At 51.0% G+C, this 19,069-nt stretch overlaps 6 protein-coding genes across 6 annotated transcripts in view; 3 read left to right on the forward strand and 3 right to left on the reverse strand.

Annotated features, from left to right (window-relative positions):
* Positions 1–19,069, reverse strand: part of LOC128274907 (glycerol-3-phosphate dehydrogenase, mitochondrial) — a 281,955-nt gene that overhangs the window by 88,065 nt on the left and 174,821 nt on the right. The window lies entirely within an intron of this gene.
* Positions 10,425–12,192, forward strand: LOC128274920 (coiled-coil domain-containing protein 63). Its single transcript, XM_053013266.1, has 4 exons — positions 10,425–11,444; positions 11,603–11,648; positions 11,723–11,894; positions 11,967–12,192. Exons 1-4 carry the CDS (start codon positions 10,425–10,427, stop codon positions 12,190–12,192), a joined length of 1,464 nt encoding a protein of 487 aa, XP_052869226.1.
* On the reverse strand, positions 12,452–14,257 carry LOC128274932 (protein-S-isoprenylcysteine O-methyltransferase). The gene is made up of 5 exons (XM_053013278.1): positions 13,979–14,257; positions 13,627–13,888; positions 13,453–13,562; positions 13,280–13,387; positions 12,452–13,208 (listed from the first exon to the last, which is right to left on the reverse strand). Exons 1-5 carry the CDS (start codon positions 14,174–14,176, stop codon positions 13,026–13,028), a joined length of 861 nt encoding a protein of 286 aa, XP_052869238.1. The 5' UTR covers positions 14,177–14,257; the 3' UTR covers positions 12,452–13,025.
* LOC128274942 (39S ribosomal protein L20, mitochondrial) lies at positions 14,410–15,050 on the forward strand. The gene is made up of 3 exons (XM_053013292.1): positions 14,410–14,553; positions 14,615–14,906; positions 14,973–15,050. The coding sequence occupies exons 1-3, from the start codon at positions 14,467–14,469 to the stop codon at positions 14,987–14,989; spliced, it is 396 nt and encodes a 131-aa protein (XP_052869252.1). The 5' UTR covers positions 14,410–14,466; the 3' UTR covers positions 14,990–15,050.
* On the forward strand, positions 16,845–17,762 carry LOC128274940 (actin-related protein 2/3 complex subunit 4). Its single transcript, XM_053013290.1, has 2 exons — positions 16,845–17,495; positions 17,561–17,762. The coding sequence occupies exon 1, from the start codon at positions 16,941–16,943 to the stop codon at positions 17,445–17,447; it is 507 nt and encodes a 168-aa protein (XP_052869250.1). The 5' UTR covers positions 16,845–16,940; the 3' UTR covers positions 17,448–17,495; positions 17,561–17,762.
* On the reverse strand, positions 17,680–18,960 carry LOC128274929 (ubiquitin fusion degradation protein 1 homolog). Its single transcript, XM_053013276.1, has 2 exons — positions 18,836–18,960; positions 17,680–18,775 (listed from the first exon to the last, which is right to left on the reverse strand). Exons 1-2 carry the CDS (start codon positions 18,836–18,838, stop codon positions 17,867–17,869), a joined length of 912 nt encoding a protein of 303 aa, XP_052869236.1. The 5' UTR covers positions 18,839–18,960; the 3' UTR covers positions 17,680–17,866.

Genomic DNA, 19,069 nt, shown 5'->3' on the forward strand with positions numbered 1-19,069 from the left:
AGTGGTTTGCCAAAGGAAATTAACGGTTTTTGCTCTTCCCGACCCGGAACCGACCCGGTGTGGCCTTACCTTTCGCCGTCGGTAAATAAACTTTTGTTTGAAGAAGGTGCCCGGCTGCTGCTGATTAACAGCGGTAACGATTTATGGACGGTGGCCCAGTGCAATTCCTTCATCAGCACGGAATCGGGATGTCCGCGAGGCTCTCAGGGTCAGGGACTGTGATTTACAAAACCCCCCCCCAGGCTGCCCGATGAAGTGTTCCGGAAAGGAAACTTTCCCAATCCCGGCCCGGAGTGGAGACTGTGAAATTATGAAATCTATCATCGGCCCACGCGGCGTCGATAAAATAACCTTTTGCGGGGCGAAACGTTTTCAATTTTCGCTTTTCGCTTTCAACCGGCTATCGGTGTCAATTATGGAGTTTTTTCCGGCAACCCCGGATTTCATTAACTTTCGGCGCTCGGATTTGAGTGCTCGGATGCGGCTCTCGCAATCGTACCGCACGTCGGTCCGTTACTGATTAACCGGCCGGCCAAGGGGAAAAGTTTGAGGTCGAACAGCATTTTTCAATCACCGCGTGTGCGGGATCCTCGGGATTCGATCCGCGATGGTTAACGGCGGAATCGGAACACTCATTCGGTGTGAAACGGTTTTCTGTCACGTTGCGAACAGCACAGCATCGCCTCCTTGGACGGAGGAGATCGATCATCGTGGGCATCGCAACCGATTACACGCAGCATGCTGGGATTGGCTCTGTGATGATTTGCGTTTTTCATCGCCGAACCAGAAAACCGGGCCACTTCTTTCGCAACCAACCATTCGACGTGTGTGGAGGAACCGCTCTAACAAGACCGACCCCGAAAAAAGACTCGGCCGGGGTAAGGAAACAGCCAGAAGTGGCCGACTGACTGGCCGGAGGAGCAAAAAACAACAAATAACCTGCGAATCTTGGCGAACCGAAACTAGCTCTCCCGGTTCCTAACCTACATTCTCGGGAGGGTGAGTGTTCGTCGCTTTTATTTCCAGTTCCCTTCCAGCGGGTAGGGTAGAAATGAGAAAATGAGGACTATTTCCGGCACGGGTTCAGAGTGGTTGGCGCGCGTGTGTGTGCCGCTTCGTTCGCAGCATTCTTTTTTTTCCGGCTGGTCTTCCGTTCGCCTTAATCTTTATCTTCTTTGTTCGCCCCGTTTGTGGGTCGGAGAAAACAGATACATCCTGCCCGCCGTCGTTGGCGGCGGTCCTGGCACAAAAACCAAACCTTTCCTAATGGAAATAATGTGAGTGAAATAATAATTTTATTTAGCTCTTCACTTTGCCACCGCCTTCGGCGTTGGAAAAGAAGTTTGTTTTTCCCGAGCTTTTCCGGGCGGCTTGCGACGCCCCCCCCCCGGGTGCTGGCTGGCAGGGCGAGCGGGGGGCGGCGTGTGTCTTGTGTTGAAGTGGATTGTTTGTGGCCCGTGTGGCCACCACCGCTGCGTCGGCAGCAATCGAAGCGAAAGTTTCATTTGTCTTTTCGACGTTCGGTACCGGACTCTCGGTACCGGAAACGGGCGGGCGGGCGGAAAAACCGAGCGAAAAGAAAAACCCGCGCCCGCCCGAGCTAATCGGAAGCGGTGTGCTCCGGACTCCCCGGTGGTCCGGGGGAAAGCTAACCTAAACAAATAAACTAAATACAGCGACCGGCGAACGGAGCAAAAAAGTTCGACCGAATGGCAACAAACGCCAGGACCTTGGGAGGCTGGCTCTTTCTTGGGAAGTGGTCCTCTTGTTTGTGCGCGTGTCCGTGTTTCGGCGAAGCGAAGAGGCAACATAGTTCGAGAGATGGACGATATCGCATGATTCCACGCGGCCACGCGAAGAATTAGCCCCCGAGTTTGGAAAATGTCGGATGTAACGATGCACCAACGATGGAAATCGGGGAACGGGAATCGGTCGGTACCTATCGAACGCCTCCCAGATATCATTGTCCGTGGCCAAGTTTTTCGCCGACGATATATTAGTGTCCGAAAGGGTCGCAAGGATTCATTCGGAACCTCTGCTTCCGGCAACCGTCGTCCTTTCACCGCTCCCGGAGAATAACGGCCCCGGGTTGACGATGGCCGGGTCGGGTCAACGAAATTGTTAGCCGGATTTTACGAGTGTGATAATCGAATTAGGAGACGATGATCCAACATTCTCCTTAATGTTTTCTTTTTTCGGTCTCGTTTTCCGCTCGCCACGGCTTTGATGGCCATTTTCCGCCCCCGGGGGGCCAAGGATTCGGCGGGATTCGGTGGGACCGAAATAAATTATGATCTATAAAGTTTTCCACCCGAGCCCGGGCCGTGGTCCTCAGCTTTCTCCCATCGCAGGGCCGGTCATCGTAAAGTCAAACGGAATGTTCATTCATCCGAACACGTGGCGGGGCCGTTCCCAGAGCCTGCATTCTTTTAATAGCTGGAAAGTCGGTCCCAATCCCGAACGCTGGATTCGAAGGAGCTGGCTCCGCGTCTTCGTTCGTCTATTTTTGGGTGCCAGCAGTTCAGTGGGTTATTGGGTAGCATCGGACCGATCTGGGACCGCGTATCTAGCGCACACAAGGACCCTCAAAATAGAAGGAAACAGCGCCGGAGCGTAGAAAAATACTTTAACCGCTCAAAAGATCGATCGAACACACTGCTGCCGCCGCCTCGAGCCGTTTGTAATGGTAATCGGAAAAGAAGGATAAAACTTCCGGCCAGTTCCAACCGGCGGTCCGTGTATCGAGCGGTCACACGTACCCGTAAGCACTTCCGTCCGAGGCCCCGGTTTCAGCGGACTTTCGATCGGCTTCCGGCCAGCCGGGCCAACCAACAAAGGGCCGGCCGCCACCACATCAACACCCCCGAAAAGTTTGGAGGAAAATTGTGTGAAAATTACATCTAATCTATCCGCCTCCAACCGATCCCGGCGCGCCGGCTGTTATCCTCGCTAACCAGCGGCGGGCACGGGGCTTTTCTAAGCCAATTCCGTGTGAGTTTCTCAAGCGATTATCTACCCATCGTCGTCGTCAGCGACGTCGCCCGGGTCTGCCCCGGGGGAAGCAAAACTTCAAACCAACGAACGTGACCGGGATGCAAAAGGAAATTCGATCAGGTCCTCCCGGGGAGTTCCGAGGGCCAAACACACCTCCACCAGCGCTACACTAAGCCACTCTCGCAGCCGTTCAAAGTTCGTTCGTTTCGGAACACCTTTCGGAACAGCTTTCCTGCCAAACTCCGCTTCTGGCGAGTCGTTAAATTATGAAAGTATCTCGGAAACAAATCCTTCCGTAAAACATGCACGCCCCAAAGGCCTTAATCAACATCCCCGACGCCGGAACATCAAAAGGAACACGAGCCGTACTCGAATCGGAAAGCAGGCCCCTTTGAAGCGCCATCAATCGAGCCACCAATCGGCAACAAACATCAAGCGTCACATAATGACGAAAGCTGCCGGGAAAGCTGGAGTCCCCCCCCGCCCCGGGGGGTCGATGCACTTCCGTTTCGTGAGGGGACAAATATTCTAACGCGCAGTCTGTAACACAGACAGCGCCTCGCCTCGCACCGGAACCGGGTGTTCCGGCGTCACACAATAAAGCAGACGACCGGATGGTACGCATTGCAATGGACACCGGGACAGAAAACAACCAATAAAAGAAAAACGGAAAACAGTTGGCCGGGAGAAAGGGACGGACGAAACCAGAAGACCCGAACCCACATTTATATCGTCCGCCGCGCGTTTGTCGCCCGGCCATAGTAGTGTTGGCCGCGCGCGGTCGTAAATCGTTTCCAGATTTTAATTAAAAACGTCCTTCGTCCGCGTCGTCCGCGTCGTCCTTGTGCGCGTCGCGAGTTTTTCATTTTCGGCGATCCGTCGCGGCATCCGGCTTCGATTTACAATCGTTCCGTCCACGGCGTGTCCCAAATCGCTACACACTCATCATGAGCTGGTTTGCTGCGGCGGGAATATTGTTTTGTTGCGTGTAGTGTGCGACTTTTGTAGTCGCAGTCGCTATTTACTTCCAGTGCGCAGTGACACCAAGCGTGTCCTGCGTGTGGGGTCCCTTTCACCGAGCAACCCCTCGGTGGTCTGGTGTTGTTGGTGTGGAAAAATTTGCATACAGTTTGATAAAGTTTATCCGTTGCCCTCGGCCAGGGCTACTGCATCTACTAGGCTGATCAATAAGTTCTTTGTCTCGGTAAGAAAAACACCTTTTTTATGGTTTGAAATACATTTTATTATTCAGTATGGTCTCCCTGAATATCAATGCACTTGATCCAAGGGCACTCCAGTTTAAGAATTCCTTTCCTGAAGTGGGAAGGTTCGAAATACGCTTCCGCAGCTGTTATGACGCCATCATTTGATGAAAAAGGCTTTTCACGCATGATTTTTTTTGGGTCTGGAAACAGATGGAAGTCTCTAGGGACCTAATCTGCTGAATACGGTGAATATTTTAAACAATTCGGACTTTAATTAAAGGATTTTTACCATTTTCAAAATGCTCTTGTGCCACGGTGCCCTGATGAAAGAGGATGTTTTTTTAATTCTTCAAACCGGGTCTTTTCCCACCAACTTTCTTTTTCAGTTGGTTTAAAATGTTAGAACAATAATCAAAATTTATTGTTTTATCAATTTGCACGTAAGAGGCCAACAAAATTTAATTTGCATCCCACAAAACTAATATTAACATCTTTTTAGGCAATTTCTGGACACGAACTCGTTCAGGAACCGAAGAAAAAGGTTCACACCACTCTTTAGCACCTTGTTTTGATTCAGGATCAAGAACCTTGTTTTGATTCAGGATCATAGTAATAGACCCAAGTTTCATTTCCATTGAACAGCGCGGCGGCGGCACCGCGGCGGGTTTGTCGCTTCCGCTACCGTTCAGCTTCAGAGTGTTTCGTGCGAGAGTTATCGTATCGGGGTGGTGCAGTGGCACTCGGATCCGCCGCACGCCACCCTGTCCCACCCCGGTGGTTCTCCCCAAACCAAGATGAAACCACGAGCCCCCCAATTAGCTTCCATCAATTCATTATGAAACGATGATGATGCCACTTTCGGGGTGGCACTTGCTTTTCGGCGGCTCACGGCGCTCGTGAGCGAATAATTTGTTTATTGATTGGCAAAAAGGCTTTCACGGGGGGGCGAGAAGCACTCTCACTTGCGGTGTGAAGGGGCGAGCTGCGGGTCTATTATTAGCCGTCGATCTGCGAGTGAGATCTTTGCCTTTGGGGGGCGTTTGTTGCTAGAATGGCGCTGGCTGACTGGTATTTTGGTGGTATCGGAATTGGGCAACGGTTCACCTGTGAGATGTTTGGTCGGTGTGCTAAGTAACGCCATCGAAAGCCAAGCGATAAACATTGTTCGGCAGACCGCTCGTCGTGACGCCTTGCGTCGTGCCTGCCTTGAGCCACCATTCAGCGAGCGAAATGCATCGCAGCTCATAATTAGATGCATCGCACATCGCGTTTGTTCAGGGGAGAAGTTTATCTGTTTGATGGGGTTGCATCACCACGGTGCGGCCCCGGGATACGTGGCCTAGTCAACGGAAACGGGCGGTGGAAAGCTTGGAAACGCTAACATGGCCGAAGAGACCAATTTCCGTTCCGGCACTTCTGTGCTGCCGCCGACGATTGTACCACTCTCACCGTGTGTGTGTTAAAATGCAAATAACGATTCTCGTGATCGACATCGACGAGGAAACGGGGAAAATGATGCAATGATGCTGGCGTTTAACCTTTGCGCCACCCTGTTTCTCGAAGTAGAAGGGATTCACATGAGGTTCTTCCGACGATCGGAAACACATTCGATATGCAGCGGCACTACTGAAAGCGAAACATCCTCAATCGTATACTTTCACAACCCAGCTGGCATAGCCCGGGTTTCGCTTCCAAATTCAAACGTCTTCCACAGACTATCGCTTTGCCCGAGCCAGCTCCCCATTAATCATGGGCCACTTTGAATTATTCATTTAAATGTGCGCCTCGAAATCGTACAAATTTGCAAAGAGTTAATGCTAAGCTACGGCGCGGCGCGAAACGATAGAAATCTCCGTTTTCGCATCGGTAATGTTCTCCTTACGGTTCCAGACGCTTCGGCGAGTCTCGGCGGTGAGTCGAACAAATAATTACACCCTCTTCTTCAGTACGAACAAGGGACGGTGCAGTCGCCGGTGCCCGGTCACGCACGGTCACTGTCGCCCATTTCCCTATAGAGGGCCCTTTCGAATTCATTGGCCATGAAACAATTTTCTTCGCGAAACCGCTTCCTGTGTCGCCGTGGTGCGGGAAAGTAACGCTGGTGGATCTTCGGCGCACACGATCACGTGTGCGTACGCGCGATGAATTGAGCAGTCCCATGGCAAATGCGCTCAACCACACAGTTTGATCTATTTTATCTGGCGCTGAGGCCCACTTGTAATGGGTCTAATTAGCTGAACTAAAGCCCTTTGACGACCATAATAGCCGAGTCGCACACAGGTCTTTGCGGGTCTGGAAGGGCAAGAACAGCACCGTTTTCGTAGACCTTTGCACCCTTAATGGTAGTGCCACGGTACACTATGGCGCGCTGCGTTAGTAGGTTAGCGCTGGCGCTTCCGTTCGGAAGAAAGTTTCCCTTTGCGTGCTCCCATCGGCCACAGACTTCAGCGCGCTTCGTTGCGTGCTGCGTGACGGGGGGCGTGTTACCCGCGAGACCGAGTCACAATGCCCAAAGTTTATAGGACAGTGGGCGCGCCCTCAGCTTCATCATAAATATTATCACCCAGCGCCGTGGTGCTACCGTTTCGCGCGATTGTCCACGATCGTCGTCCATGAACTTCTCGCACGGTTCTCGTTTATTGCCCCGAAAAACCACCGAAGTGCCCCGCGGCCTACTTTGGGGCCAACGCCAGGCGTTTCTTAACTCGGATGCACTTCTCGGATGCACTTTTCGGCGGCCCGCAAACAATGGCAGGCGCAGCGGAAGAAATCCCCCGTCGGCGCGAAGGTGTCGGAGCGCGCGGTCACACGCAATGTGCGCCCTTAAAGTGAAACGTCAGTCCGTTTTCCCAACATTGTTACGACCGTTCCGTGTGTTTGCCCATAAACTGAAACTGTTTTACGCGCCCCGCGCGAGTAATTAAGAATTTTTGTTCCAATTGTCTGCCGCGGGCCCAAAATCGACAGCGCTGCTCACGCGTTTACGCTTCCTTCCTATCTCGGTTTCGGCCCGGTTTATGATCGGTGGGAAAAATCTCTCTTTTCCAGCTCATCCGCGCGATTTCCTGGGACGCCACTGTATAAGGACGCCACTGCATCGTCGAGCGGCGCCGTAAAGCTAGTTTCTCACCCACCCTGCCGCCGCGTTCTACTGTGTGGCCCGGCATGGGGCGAAGATTGAAGGCGGTTCTCACTTTCTCTTCAACCGAAGATTGCACGAGCAAACCGTCTCTTCGTGGACGTCGGAGTATCGATGTAAATTGGTGTGTAAGCTCTCGCCCCTAAGGCGTTCGTTCTGCGCGTCCAATTGTTGCCGCACCAATAACGAAGCGCAGGAAGCAGCCTTTTGGCCTGCCTAAACCTTCGATGCACCGTCGATTTCCGCAAAGAACCTTCCGTCGGTGCCAGGAAATTAACCATTAACACCGAGGACCGCGCAATCCGTCTAATCAACCGTGAAATTCTTATTCGCTGTTTATTGCTCCGCTTGCTCGCCTCGCCACGGTCTGTAGCCCTGACCGTTCGGACGGTTAGAAGCTGACCAACTGAGCGTGAGCGGCTTGTGTCTAAAATGTATCACAGTTACAACGCGTAACCGTAGTAACTGTGATGAAATGATAGTCTCGTTATGCGATGTGTTCCGCGGTTCCGAGGGAATCCGAAGGGAGCACACAAGGAAGAGGAAGAAATCTCGAACGAACAACTCCTATGGAGGTCACGAAGGCTTCAAAATCGGTTTTAAAACCCGCAACCCAAATCAAACGACGCGTACGCGGACGATCGTGTGCATTCTGCTCTATTGTTTATCGCTGGCAGAACGCCGTAACTTGCGGCAGCCCGCTGCACCAGCGGCGAACCGCACTGAACCGTTGCCGGCCGTGGCCGTAAGGGGTGCTGGTCCTAGGGGCCAAAGCACCACCACTAGGTGGCCGTCTAGGTGGTTGTAAATAATTGTGCGCGCCTAGCTCCTCGCGAATCGGTCGGCTGCAGAGCTCTGCAACAAACCGGGGATTTTCGCAACACAACAACACAGTGTCGGTCTGCTGCTGCCGTTGCCGTTGTTTTGGATGCACTCGAATGCGGCCGCCAAGACTCGGGGTGGCCACCGAAAAGATGACGGGCTATATAATGGGGCCCCGCCACTTTGTGTGTTGTGGCCAGGCTGCCAACGAATGCGCATTTGTTGTTGTTCGTCCCTCGCTTGTGACAGCCCATTGCGCCATTGTGACGCATTGTGGCGATGTTCAACACAACCGGCGGGCCCTTCGGAGGCTCGCTCCTCGGCCGCAATAGACCGTGCTTTGAAATCAGGATACGCATGAATATGTTTCTAGATGTAGGCACGCCGATAGCCGCCCCAAGAAATGGGGTCAAACAATTATGCCACGGCTAGAAGCATTTGCACGCCGGTGCACGGAAGATAATCAAAAATTAATGGTACAGGGTGTCAGATTTTTATCTTGATTACTGTTAATTCGAGTGACTGTTAATTTGCCTTCCGATTTACTCTTTTTTTTGGCTGCGCTCATTTATGAAGTGTGACTTTATGATTTAGTGTTTAACATCAACTGTGAGTTTCGAAGGACAGTTGAAGTCGTTCCAATGTGTGTTTATTTACCGTTACATCCACAAAGTAATCAGGTGAAACCCACAAGCCCCAATGTCCGTGTGACCCTCATAACAGTAATATTCACATCGCCTGGTGTCCATCTAGGTGTGCGGGACCATGTACGCTCCGTTTTCTATGCGGAACAACGGATGCCAACAACGATTAACCCTGCTCCGGGCATAGTTCACGCTCCAGAGACTGAATCTAGACTGCACAAAATGGTGACAAAATTGCATAACGTCAAGCCGGAAGCGCAGCGACTGGACGTCATTACCGCATTTTCCATGCGATGGCCACAGACTGGATGAAGTGCGTTGCTGCTTTAAGTACCGCCATGCAGATGGTCAACATTTTTCTGTTCCCATTCGGTTTTTCTGTGACCCATCACCGGGCCCGGATCCGGCGGAACGGGACGGAGTGCCCGTAAAAACTGGGCCACGAGCGGAAATTATGGAGTACGCGGTCAATGCAAAGCATGCGGACCTTTCACTATTGATCTCGGCCGGAATTAATAGACATCGAATTGGATGAATCCGGGACCCGGCGGAACAATCTTCGAGATTTACTTTCCACCGCCACCGTCTGGGGGACGTGGTCGTGGAGATGAATTTCGGCCCACCGGAAGCGCATTTGCGCGCTCACACCCCTTCATCGTGCTCGGGAACGCAGGCCGCCACGGTAACCTCGGCGCTGTATTGATCAAACAAGGTCGAAGCCCAAATTCGGGTTCCTATTTCTCGTTCGTCGGGGCTCAGTCGCTGCCAGGCGGGCCTTCTTCGCGGTTCCCGCATCAACCCAAGGGGCGGCCGGATCTTCGCACATTTTCTCATCCACCCCGGAGCCGCGGATGAGTGGCATTTTGCACGCACGCACACACGGTTCCGGTTCAGTTTTTCTTCTCGGCGCAGAAAAAAGGGCAAACTACATACTTCCTACACACCCCGGGGGAGGGTCTTCCGATGAAAGTGAAGTCACAGCCAGCAGCAGCAGAAAATAGAAATCGATTGTTTGCCAACATTATTCCGACGCACCAACGTACCGCTGGGTGACAACGCAGGTAAAGCCCGTTCCATTTCTTCTCGCCTCTTCTCCGCGGAAGGGTTAGTGTTTTGTTTTGTGCACGAGCTTCGGACAACATTGGCGTTTCGCACCATTGTTTCCGCACTCGCGGACTGGGGTTTTTGTAGTGCTTTTTAAATTCTTTATTTCTATCGCCGCCGCTGCCGTGCGTGTTTCTCTTTCGCTCTTTCGATCGTTTGTTTCACTCGCTTTCCCGCGTTTTTCCCAACTTTCCCAAAACGATGCTCGATCTGTATCCTCCTTTTCGGGCGAATGCCCGTCTCCCGCGCTTGGGGCCTCTATTCATCTTCAATCAGCCGCTGCCAGTTTGTGTACCAATTGTAGCACTTACTGTGCTTATCGCCGCACCATTATCGGAGCGAACAAATCGTTGCAAAGTTTACGAAGGTGATGTTTTACATTTCCCGTCTTATTCCCGATAGGATCACTTCCGACAAAGATACGAGCGAAGATCGAGCGACGAGATTGTGACAGAATCGGACCAGATTCATTGTTAAGCTGTTGAGCCCAACCCCCGCGACCAAACGTGCCCAAAGATGTCTAGCCAACCGAAGATGGCGTCGGAGATCGGGGCCGCCGAACAGTACGAGATGGACCAGCTGGCCGAGGCGGAGATTTCCCGGCTCCAGAAGCTGCTCCGCACGCTGCTCAACGAGCGGTCCATCTTTCTCGAGGGGAAATCGAAAGCGTTGCGCAAGTTCGAGCAAAACCTCCGGGTGCTGGAGAAGGAAAAGCAACAGCTCCAGCTGCAGCTCAACTGCGAGGAGAACGGAACCCACTCGAAGCGCGAACTGGAACTGGAGTCGGTGCTGGAGCAGGCGTACGAGCGGCAGGATGCAGCGCAGCATACGCTGAAGACGAAGAAGGACAGCCTGTGGGAGCTGGAGGGACACATCAAAAAGATACATCGCGAGATCGCCGAGATACGTAACAACGAGGTGACGGACAACCTGTACAACGAGACGATAGCCAAGGCCCAGCAGTCGGTCAAGAAGCTCGAGAATCGGCTCGATGTGGTGAACAAGCGGTCCGGCTCGGTGAGCGCTGAGAACGCCCAGCTACGCCAGACAATCGATCACATGCTGACGGAGCGGGCGACATTCAACATCATGTGGGAGAAGCTGGTCAATCGGCTGAACGAAGGCAAACGGTTCATGATTGATCTGATCGAACAGGCCACGTCGGCGTACGACACGCGCGAGGAACTGTGCACCAAGTTGCAGATCCTGAAGGACAAGGGCCAGAGCGATAAGCTGGCACACATCCAAGAGATGCGCGAACTTCAGCGGAAACTGGACCATGACGCGAAACTGCAGGAGTTCCTCGGCATAAAGGGGCAGCGGCGGGCCAATGCCGAGCTGGAGGAGCGCGAAGCGCAGAAGCGCAAGAAGATGCTGGAACACCTTGAGAAGCAGTACCAGGAGTACGAGCAAATCATGACGCGCATCATGAACTTCTCCGGCGAAGACGACATCGATCGGCTGGTGGCCAAGTTTATCAAAAAGGAAGAGGAAAACTTTGCCCTCTTTAACTACGTCAACGAGCTGAGCCACGAGGTATTTATTTGTAACAAACATTTGTATTACACTCCTACTCACATTCACATTCACACTCCTTCTCGGTGCATCGAATCGTGCCGGATCGGCCACCATTCCCTACTTTTACATTGATCGTTTCTTATTGCTACTTTATTGCCGACCTTCTTTCTTACCAGGTGGAAACGCTCACCGAAAGTGTTCAACAGTTGCAGGACAACATTAGTAAGTTGGTCGGTTGGTTCTAAAGTAGTAATGCGGATAACTGAATATCCATTGCTTTACTTGCCGTTTCGTAGCTGAACAAATAGCGATCAATGAGTCGAAAGAACATTCCCAGGACGATAACATTGACGCGCTGCGACTGGCCGAGCAGCAGTGCAAGGAGTCGGCTGACGCGGCACTGGAGATCAAACAAAAGTGGGACATTAAGTTGGACGAACTGTTGCGAATGGCGGAAAGAATATACAAGTACTGGGCGGGCGTACTGTGGGGACCCCGGTGTCCAAGGGAAGTAAACTCTCATCCCTCTTTCCGTTGCAGACTGCTGATGTGTGACGAAGCCCCAATACTGAACCTGCTGAACAACGAGCGCCGTGTAACGCTGAACAATGCCAAGCTGTTCCTTGGCATCATCGAGCGGCGAGTGCTGGGCATCATCAGCAACGTCACTTACATCGAGCCGACAACCAAGATCCTCGGTAAGAAGGATCGCGTACCCAACTTTAACGTGAAGGAGTCGGCCAAAGTCCGAATGGAGAGGAACTAGTTTGTGGCCGTTTCAAGAACGCCGTTCATAATGTTTGCTTCGGCATGAGCCCGTGAAACACATCTTTGAAAACACTCTGAACTGGTAATCTACCCAGAACACAGCCTTCTTCGATTCCTGTCTAAATAGTTCCGTTTGACGCAATTTTTGTGCACTGGGTTTTGTAATGTGTTTTGTAGGAAACACCAGATAATGCAAATAAATTAGTACATTCGTTAGGTCTGTATTTTGTTTTGTTGAAAATATAACTACTCCGTTTCTACAATACAGTGCTACATTTTGGTACGTTACGGTACGTTACTGTGCTTTAGTTGATCCTTAGCTTAGCAACCGGAAGACGGCGCCTTGGGTAAGCGTTTGTCCACAGCCGGTTCGTTCGATGACAAACGAAGATCAGATATCTGTGCTAGACGTTGGTCGTATGCCGCTGGGCCTTGCATATTGGTGTGACTTGTAAATAAATTCGCTCAAAATAATAATCGATATCAAAAAGTTATCACGAAACGAAACCCCTCGTTTAAAGTAAGTCATACGGTTTCCTGGCTATGTGGTCATTGGTATCTATCATCTAAAGAGGGGGGCTTCTACACCATCGACGATGCGTCGTGATCGTCACAATTATCGTAGCTACCTGAGTATCGTCTACTTCGTCCCTGATACGATCCGCCCCCGAAACTGCTTCGTCTTCTGTCCTCTTGCGAGCCCGCCTGATCCGGCGCAGTGCCCTCTTCGGCCTTACCGAGCCCAATGCTTACCCCCCCGTCAGTCTCATTACATTTGTCCGTACGGAACTGTTTGTTGCGATCCTCTGCGTCCGGATCAGGCTCGAAATATCATGGTTCCACACGGAACCCCTTAATGAACGGCAGCCCCGTGGGAACACATTCCTGGTACCGGATGTACTCTTCTCCAAAAAAGTTCAAAAGTGTGATCTCTTCCATCAGTATGCGGTCGTGGAAGAACTTCCAGCTGGCGATGGCATAGATAATGAAGCAAATCGGATTGGCCAGGGTCAGCTACAACGAGTGGGACGAAAAGTGCGCTACAGCATACCGGATGTACAAGTTCCTCAAAAAACGCGTCTCACCTGGGTTCCCACGGACCAGTAGAACCACCCCACGTACGATGGATGCCGCATTTTGCTGTACACTCCGTGTGTGACCAGTTCGTGTTCGTTGTGGCGTTCAAATTGCACCTATTCGACCAAAACCGGAATTAGGAATTAGGCTTGAGCAACGTTTCCGTTCCGCTGCTACTTACGATGTGACTAAAGTTTTTGCTGGCCGTTATCATTGCAATTTTCCGCAGCGATTCTCCTGCCAAGCAGACAATCACGCCCAGAATCCACAAAACTTTGTACGTTTTAATTTCTGCAAATAGAATATGGTATGGTCACTGATAAGTAACGTTTCCCACCACCTGGCGCATACCGACCCGGCACGAGTCGAACTTCCAGGAAAAACTCAACCCAGCTAGCTACAGCGGCCAACGCATAGTGTATCGAGTGGTTTAGTATGAACGAGTCGGGCGAGAGGGTTTTCGGGTTGCAGATGGCGATCCCGAGATACTCGGAGTAATGAAACAGGGCCATCAGGGTGGCATACACGCCGAAAGCTTTGTACTTTTCGTCGGCACTTTCGAACACAACGATCCCTGCCGACATGACGAACCCAAGAAAGGCTGCCCTCACGGCAATCTGCGGACAGAAATGGAACGTTACATCAATCATTCTAAAATTAAATCTACCCTTCCGTTCCGAGCGCGGGAGAGAGCCGCCGGCACTTGCCTGATAGTCACGCGCGTTTAACCGTATCCGAATGATGACGTTCAGCGCAATGTAGTAGGCAACGGCCAGGGCGACTTTGGCCAAAAACTCCTGCTTCACGTCGAACCAAAAGGACTCCGATCCGTAGAAAAGCACCAGACTGAGCATTGCCCCCAGGAAGCAGCAGAGACTTAGTTTTCCTTCGTAGCACAGCATCATCTTGTGATTTAATCGCCTTCGTGCGATTTCCGTTATGTGGAAGGTCTAATACAAGCACTCGAGTTAGAAAATAGACTATTACGCCCCATCTGCCTCCAGATGGTGCCGATACGGTTATCCGGTCGGTGTTTGTCGCTCGCACGGAAAGTGTGTGTTTTGGCTATGTTTTGACAACTCCGTCTGTCACTCGGCCGCGCGGATGACATTACGTAAATTGCACATGTTTGTTTTGATTCGGCACTGGTCCTGGTCCGAAAGAGTAATCGAAATAGTGTAAAACAATCTAAACTATGGTCTTCACGTCGATTGTGAACTTTGTGCGCGCTCGGGGACCAGATGAGTTCTGGCGAAAGCGTAAAATCTTCAAACTAAGCGCAGTGAGTAGCCTAGCGTAAGCGTAAACAGCGACTCACATCAATGACTCCGGTTGCATTACAGCACTATATCGGGCGCCGGCGAAATTGTTACTCCATAGCGATCCGCAACGTACATCGTGCGCTCGCATACGCCACTAAAGGACGCGAACTCAAAAAACAGGACATGCGAGAGCTATGGGCTCAGCGAGTAAACGCCGGTAGCGAACAGCATGGTTTGCAGTTTGCAGACTTCCAGTACGGTCTCTACCGGAATGACGTCCTGCTAAACCGCAAGGTGCTGGCGGATCTGGCCATCTGGGAACCGAGAACGTTTGAGGCGCTGGCAAAAATAAGCCAACAAGTGCCGGACGAAGGTGCGTATAGGAAAACAGACGGCATTGTGGAGCTTCTACTAATAAGCCGTTATTTTCGTGTTTCAGAACCCAGCGACAAATGAACCATGCATAAAGTGATGTAGATTATACAATAAAAATAACAAATTTAATTGAAATAATGCAAAAAGTAGTGTAATAATGTACCCCATACACAAAAAGGAGGACAGACTGTTATGTAGCAATTATAGGGCTATAGCGGTGCTCAATACCGCGTCGAGACGGTCGAAACTGGGGTTATACAGAACCTTTATAATCCCAGTACTCATCGGATACACATCGGATACATGGACCGTGTGCCAAATCTGACTAATCCTTCCTACCCGCGTCCGAGAAGACGATTCTCAGATTGATTTATGACCCGTATGTGTTGAGGGACAGTGGACAAGGCACTACAACAGCGAGTTGTGTGCGCTGCACGACGATCTTACTCTAGTGCAGCGACGTATACGGCTCACCAGTCTTCGACATGCTGGTCATGAGAAAAACAGAAAATGAAGCAGCCCGCTGCGTCTTCTTGGGCCGGTGCTTTAAAGATTTCTTATTTTATACAAAAATCAGTGTGTGAAGAAAGTTAATTTTATTGAGCTGATTCAGGTCGTTGCTGTTTGTGAAATTATGCTATTTGCTATCGCCGAATTCAAACTTATTCTAACCCGAACATGATTGAACACTGAAGATTAATTAGGTTCATCCCTCTTGTGAATTTTCGAATGATCTGCCAGATTGCTATGTGATCTGAACGCTTTGTCACAGATTTTACACTTGTACGGTCTTTCGCCGGTATGAGTGCGGATATGTCTCTTTAGGTTAGATGACCGTGAAAACATTGATGAACAATGAGGACACTGATGCTGTTGGTCCTTACTGTGAATTTTCGAATGTTCTGTCAGATGTCCTGATGAATGGAAGGCTTTGTCACATACTTTGCACTGGTATGGCTTTTCGCCGCAGTGAGTCCGGATGTGGATTTTCAATTTGGTAAAGTGGACGAACATTGATGAACAATGAGGACACTGATACTGTAGGTCCTTATTGTGAATTTCCGAGTGTAGTGCCAGATTGCTGGATGAATGGAAGGCTTTGTCACAGATGTTACACACGTAAGGCCTTTCGTCGGTATCAGTGCGGATATGAATCTTTAGCTTAGATGACTGTGCGAACATTAATGAACAATGAGCGACAGGATGATCTTTTCGATCCTGACAGATCGATTCCAAAGGAACACCATTCGTTGTTTGCAGCTGATGCTGCTCAACGATCTCTTCGTACTCTGATTTGATTGCAATTGGATTTTCTTCTGCCTCGAGACCGATGATCGCCGGCATCAGCCGTGGATCAACGTCGAAGCCGGTTCCAAGTATGTGGTCGCGGTCGTGGTAGCTACAGTAGATATCGGTGGCTAGGGCCCCGTAGCTGTTTAGGAGGAGTAGGGGAGGAAAGCCTATATATCCTTCAAGAGGCGTCGGGATCCTGGCCCATTACAGACCAATTTTGTTTTATTTCACAAACTACTATATTTCATATTGCAACAAGTCCGGAAAGATCTACAAATCCTCAAACAGAAGTCTTAAATGCATCGGGGAGAACGTATTGTAAATCATCATACATTTCAAGACTACGTCTAATCATGGAAAGAACAGGAATCCCTCTTATTTTCATCTGCATTGGACCTCTTTTGAAAAAATTGAAATTGAAAAAAAATAGAAAATAGTCGCCGTCAACGTCCTATTCAAAAATCCGAAGCGAAGCGACGCTTCGTACTTCGTGAAGCGCCGCGTTCAACCCAACACGAAAATGCTGTGAGTGAGCTGTCACTAAGTGACAGCAAAATGTTGACATTTCGCTATCTCTAGCGTGTTGTGTGTGTGTGTGTGTGTGTGTTGTGTTTCTGGGGCGGATTCGAAAAGTAAGAAAAACACGATCCGGGAACTCTGACTCACCGTTCCGGGGGCCGCCGCAAATTTGGATTCCTAATATATCCTTCTTCGTTTGCAGAAGCGTGCGCGTGTGACGATGGCTGCCACTCTGAAGCCTTACCTGACGGCCGTTCGCCACACGCTGACGGCGGCGATGTGTTTGAGCAACTTCTCGTCGCAAGTCGTGGAACGGCACAACAAACCGGAGGTGGAGGTCCGCAGCAGCAAGGAGCTGCTGCTGACGCCGGTGGTCATATCGCGCAACGATAAGGAACGAGTCCTGATCGAAACGAGCGTCAATTCGGTGCGCATCAGCATCGCCGTGAAGCAGGCGGACGAGATCGAGAAAATCCTGTGCCACAAGTTCACCCGCTTCATGATGATGCGGGCGGAGAACTTCATCATCCTGCGGCGGAAACCGATCGAGGGCTACGACATCAGCTTCCTGATCACCAACTTCCACACCGAGCAGATGTACAAGCACAAGCTGGTCGACTTCGTCATCCACTTTATGGAGGAGATCGACAAGGAAATAAGCGAGATGAAGCTGGCCGTCAACGCGCGGGCCCGTATCTGCTCCGAGGAGTTCCTGAAGCGTTTCTAAGGTCCTACTGGTCACCGATCTCGATCACAGTTGTTCAACTATTCCAAGGTACGGCAATCGGACGATACTTCGTGGACCCACCAATGACCGTTCTCTTCCTTCCTTTCCTTTAGCATTTTTTGCCGATCCCGTCGGCAGCGTGCTGCAAGCTAGTGAATCGCGTTAGAAGCGGAAATACAAAGCGTATTAATCCTTTCGGATCGTATTCAACCTAAACAAAAACAAGTCGAAAGCATTTTGGTTCGTAATTTTATCTACCATAGAATTCCTACGATAGTGTGGTGAAGAGACGGAAATATAAGTTTCGTAACACACATAAACACACGAGCACACATGAGTGGACATTCATCCGTTTCTACGCGTAAGATTGAATCACAAGGATCGTCCCCGGAACCGGGGCCAAGAGTCAGTAGCGGCGACTACTTGCGGCTTTTCTTAAGACTAAACCCTTCGCCCTGGAACTCTCGGAACTGATCCTCGTCCGGTTTGGGTTCGCTCAGTTCCGCTTTCCGCACGCTACGATCGAAGCGTAGCAACCCAAACGGATGATCGTAATCGGGGATACCGCGGACGTAGTTCTGTCGCTGCACCGGCACCGCATCGCTCGCACAGTTGTCCTTTTTCTTCTTCCCATCCAGCCTCGTGCCTTCGCCCTTGAACGCGACGAACCCGGTCGGCTCCGGCATCAGCTCGGTCGGATCGATCGTCATCGGTTCTTCCTCCTTCTCTTTCCGCACCGGCTCCTTGTACCCGACCGGGGGCGCAAACTCTACGTTCATGTCACACTCGATGATCGTGACGGCCGGGCCCGGTTTCGTTTCCAGCACCGACAGCTCGTACGTTGTGTTGTTGTACTTGATCGCAATCAAGTCACCGGTCGTCAGGCAGGCAAAGTTCCGCAGGCAGTTCTCGAGCACCGCTTTCGGGTTGGTGATGTCCAGAAACTCGACACTTTGTGGCTCAAACTTGCTGTACGTCGCCACCGGAATGGACACGCTTTCGATCTCCACAATATCGCCCTCCTCCAGCAGCAGGTTGTGCATCATCCAGTAGGGAATGTAGATTTTTCCTTCGTCCGCCACGAACTCTAGCACGCCGGCGTGCGTGCTGCGATTGATCTTGCCGTTCGTAAGCTTGAACAGCATCGGATACACCACGTTCAGCCGCGTGAGCTGATCGAGCGCCGACGGTGGCATAATGATTTTGCCACCGTTCTCCACATCCTGGCGCTCGTTGCCCGGCAGCATCGACACCGAGTAGCACTTGTAGGTGGTGTTGAAAGGACGCGTGTGATCCGGAAACATCATATTGAACCCGTTGAACTGAAACTAGACAAAGCAAAAGTAGTTGACGACACGGGAACTGCGATGCACTCTGCGGATCCTCACCATTTTGACGAATACGCCGCCCTTTGATTACGCCGAGATACGGTTTTACCACAAAAAGAGGCGCCCTGAGCAGTAAGGTGGATTTTTGAACACACGGGGAAGTGAAAACAATTTTTCTTTATTTCCTAGAATCGCAATGACGATGTAAATAAAAAGTGGCGACTGCTGTTTGACAGCTGCTGTTTGACAGCTACCGTTCATCAAAAAGACAGTACGCAGCCATCGGAGTGAAAT

The sequence above is a fragment of the Anopheles cruzii genome, chromosome 3 (genome assembly GCF_943734635.1).
Source record: "Anopheles cruzii chromosome 3, idAnoCruzAS_RS32_06, whole genome shotgun sequence".
NCBI classification, from domain to species: domain Eukaryota; kingdom Metazoa; phylum Arthropoda; class Insecta; order Diptera; family Culicidae; genus Anopheles; species Anopheles cruzii.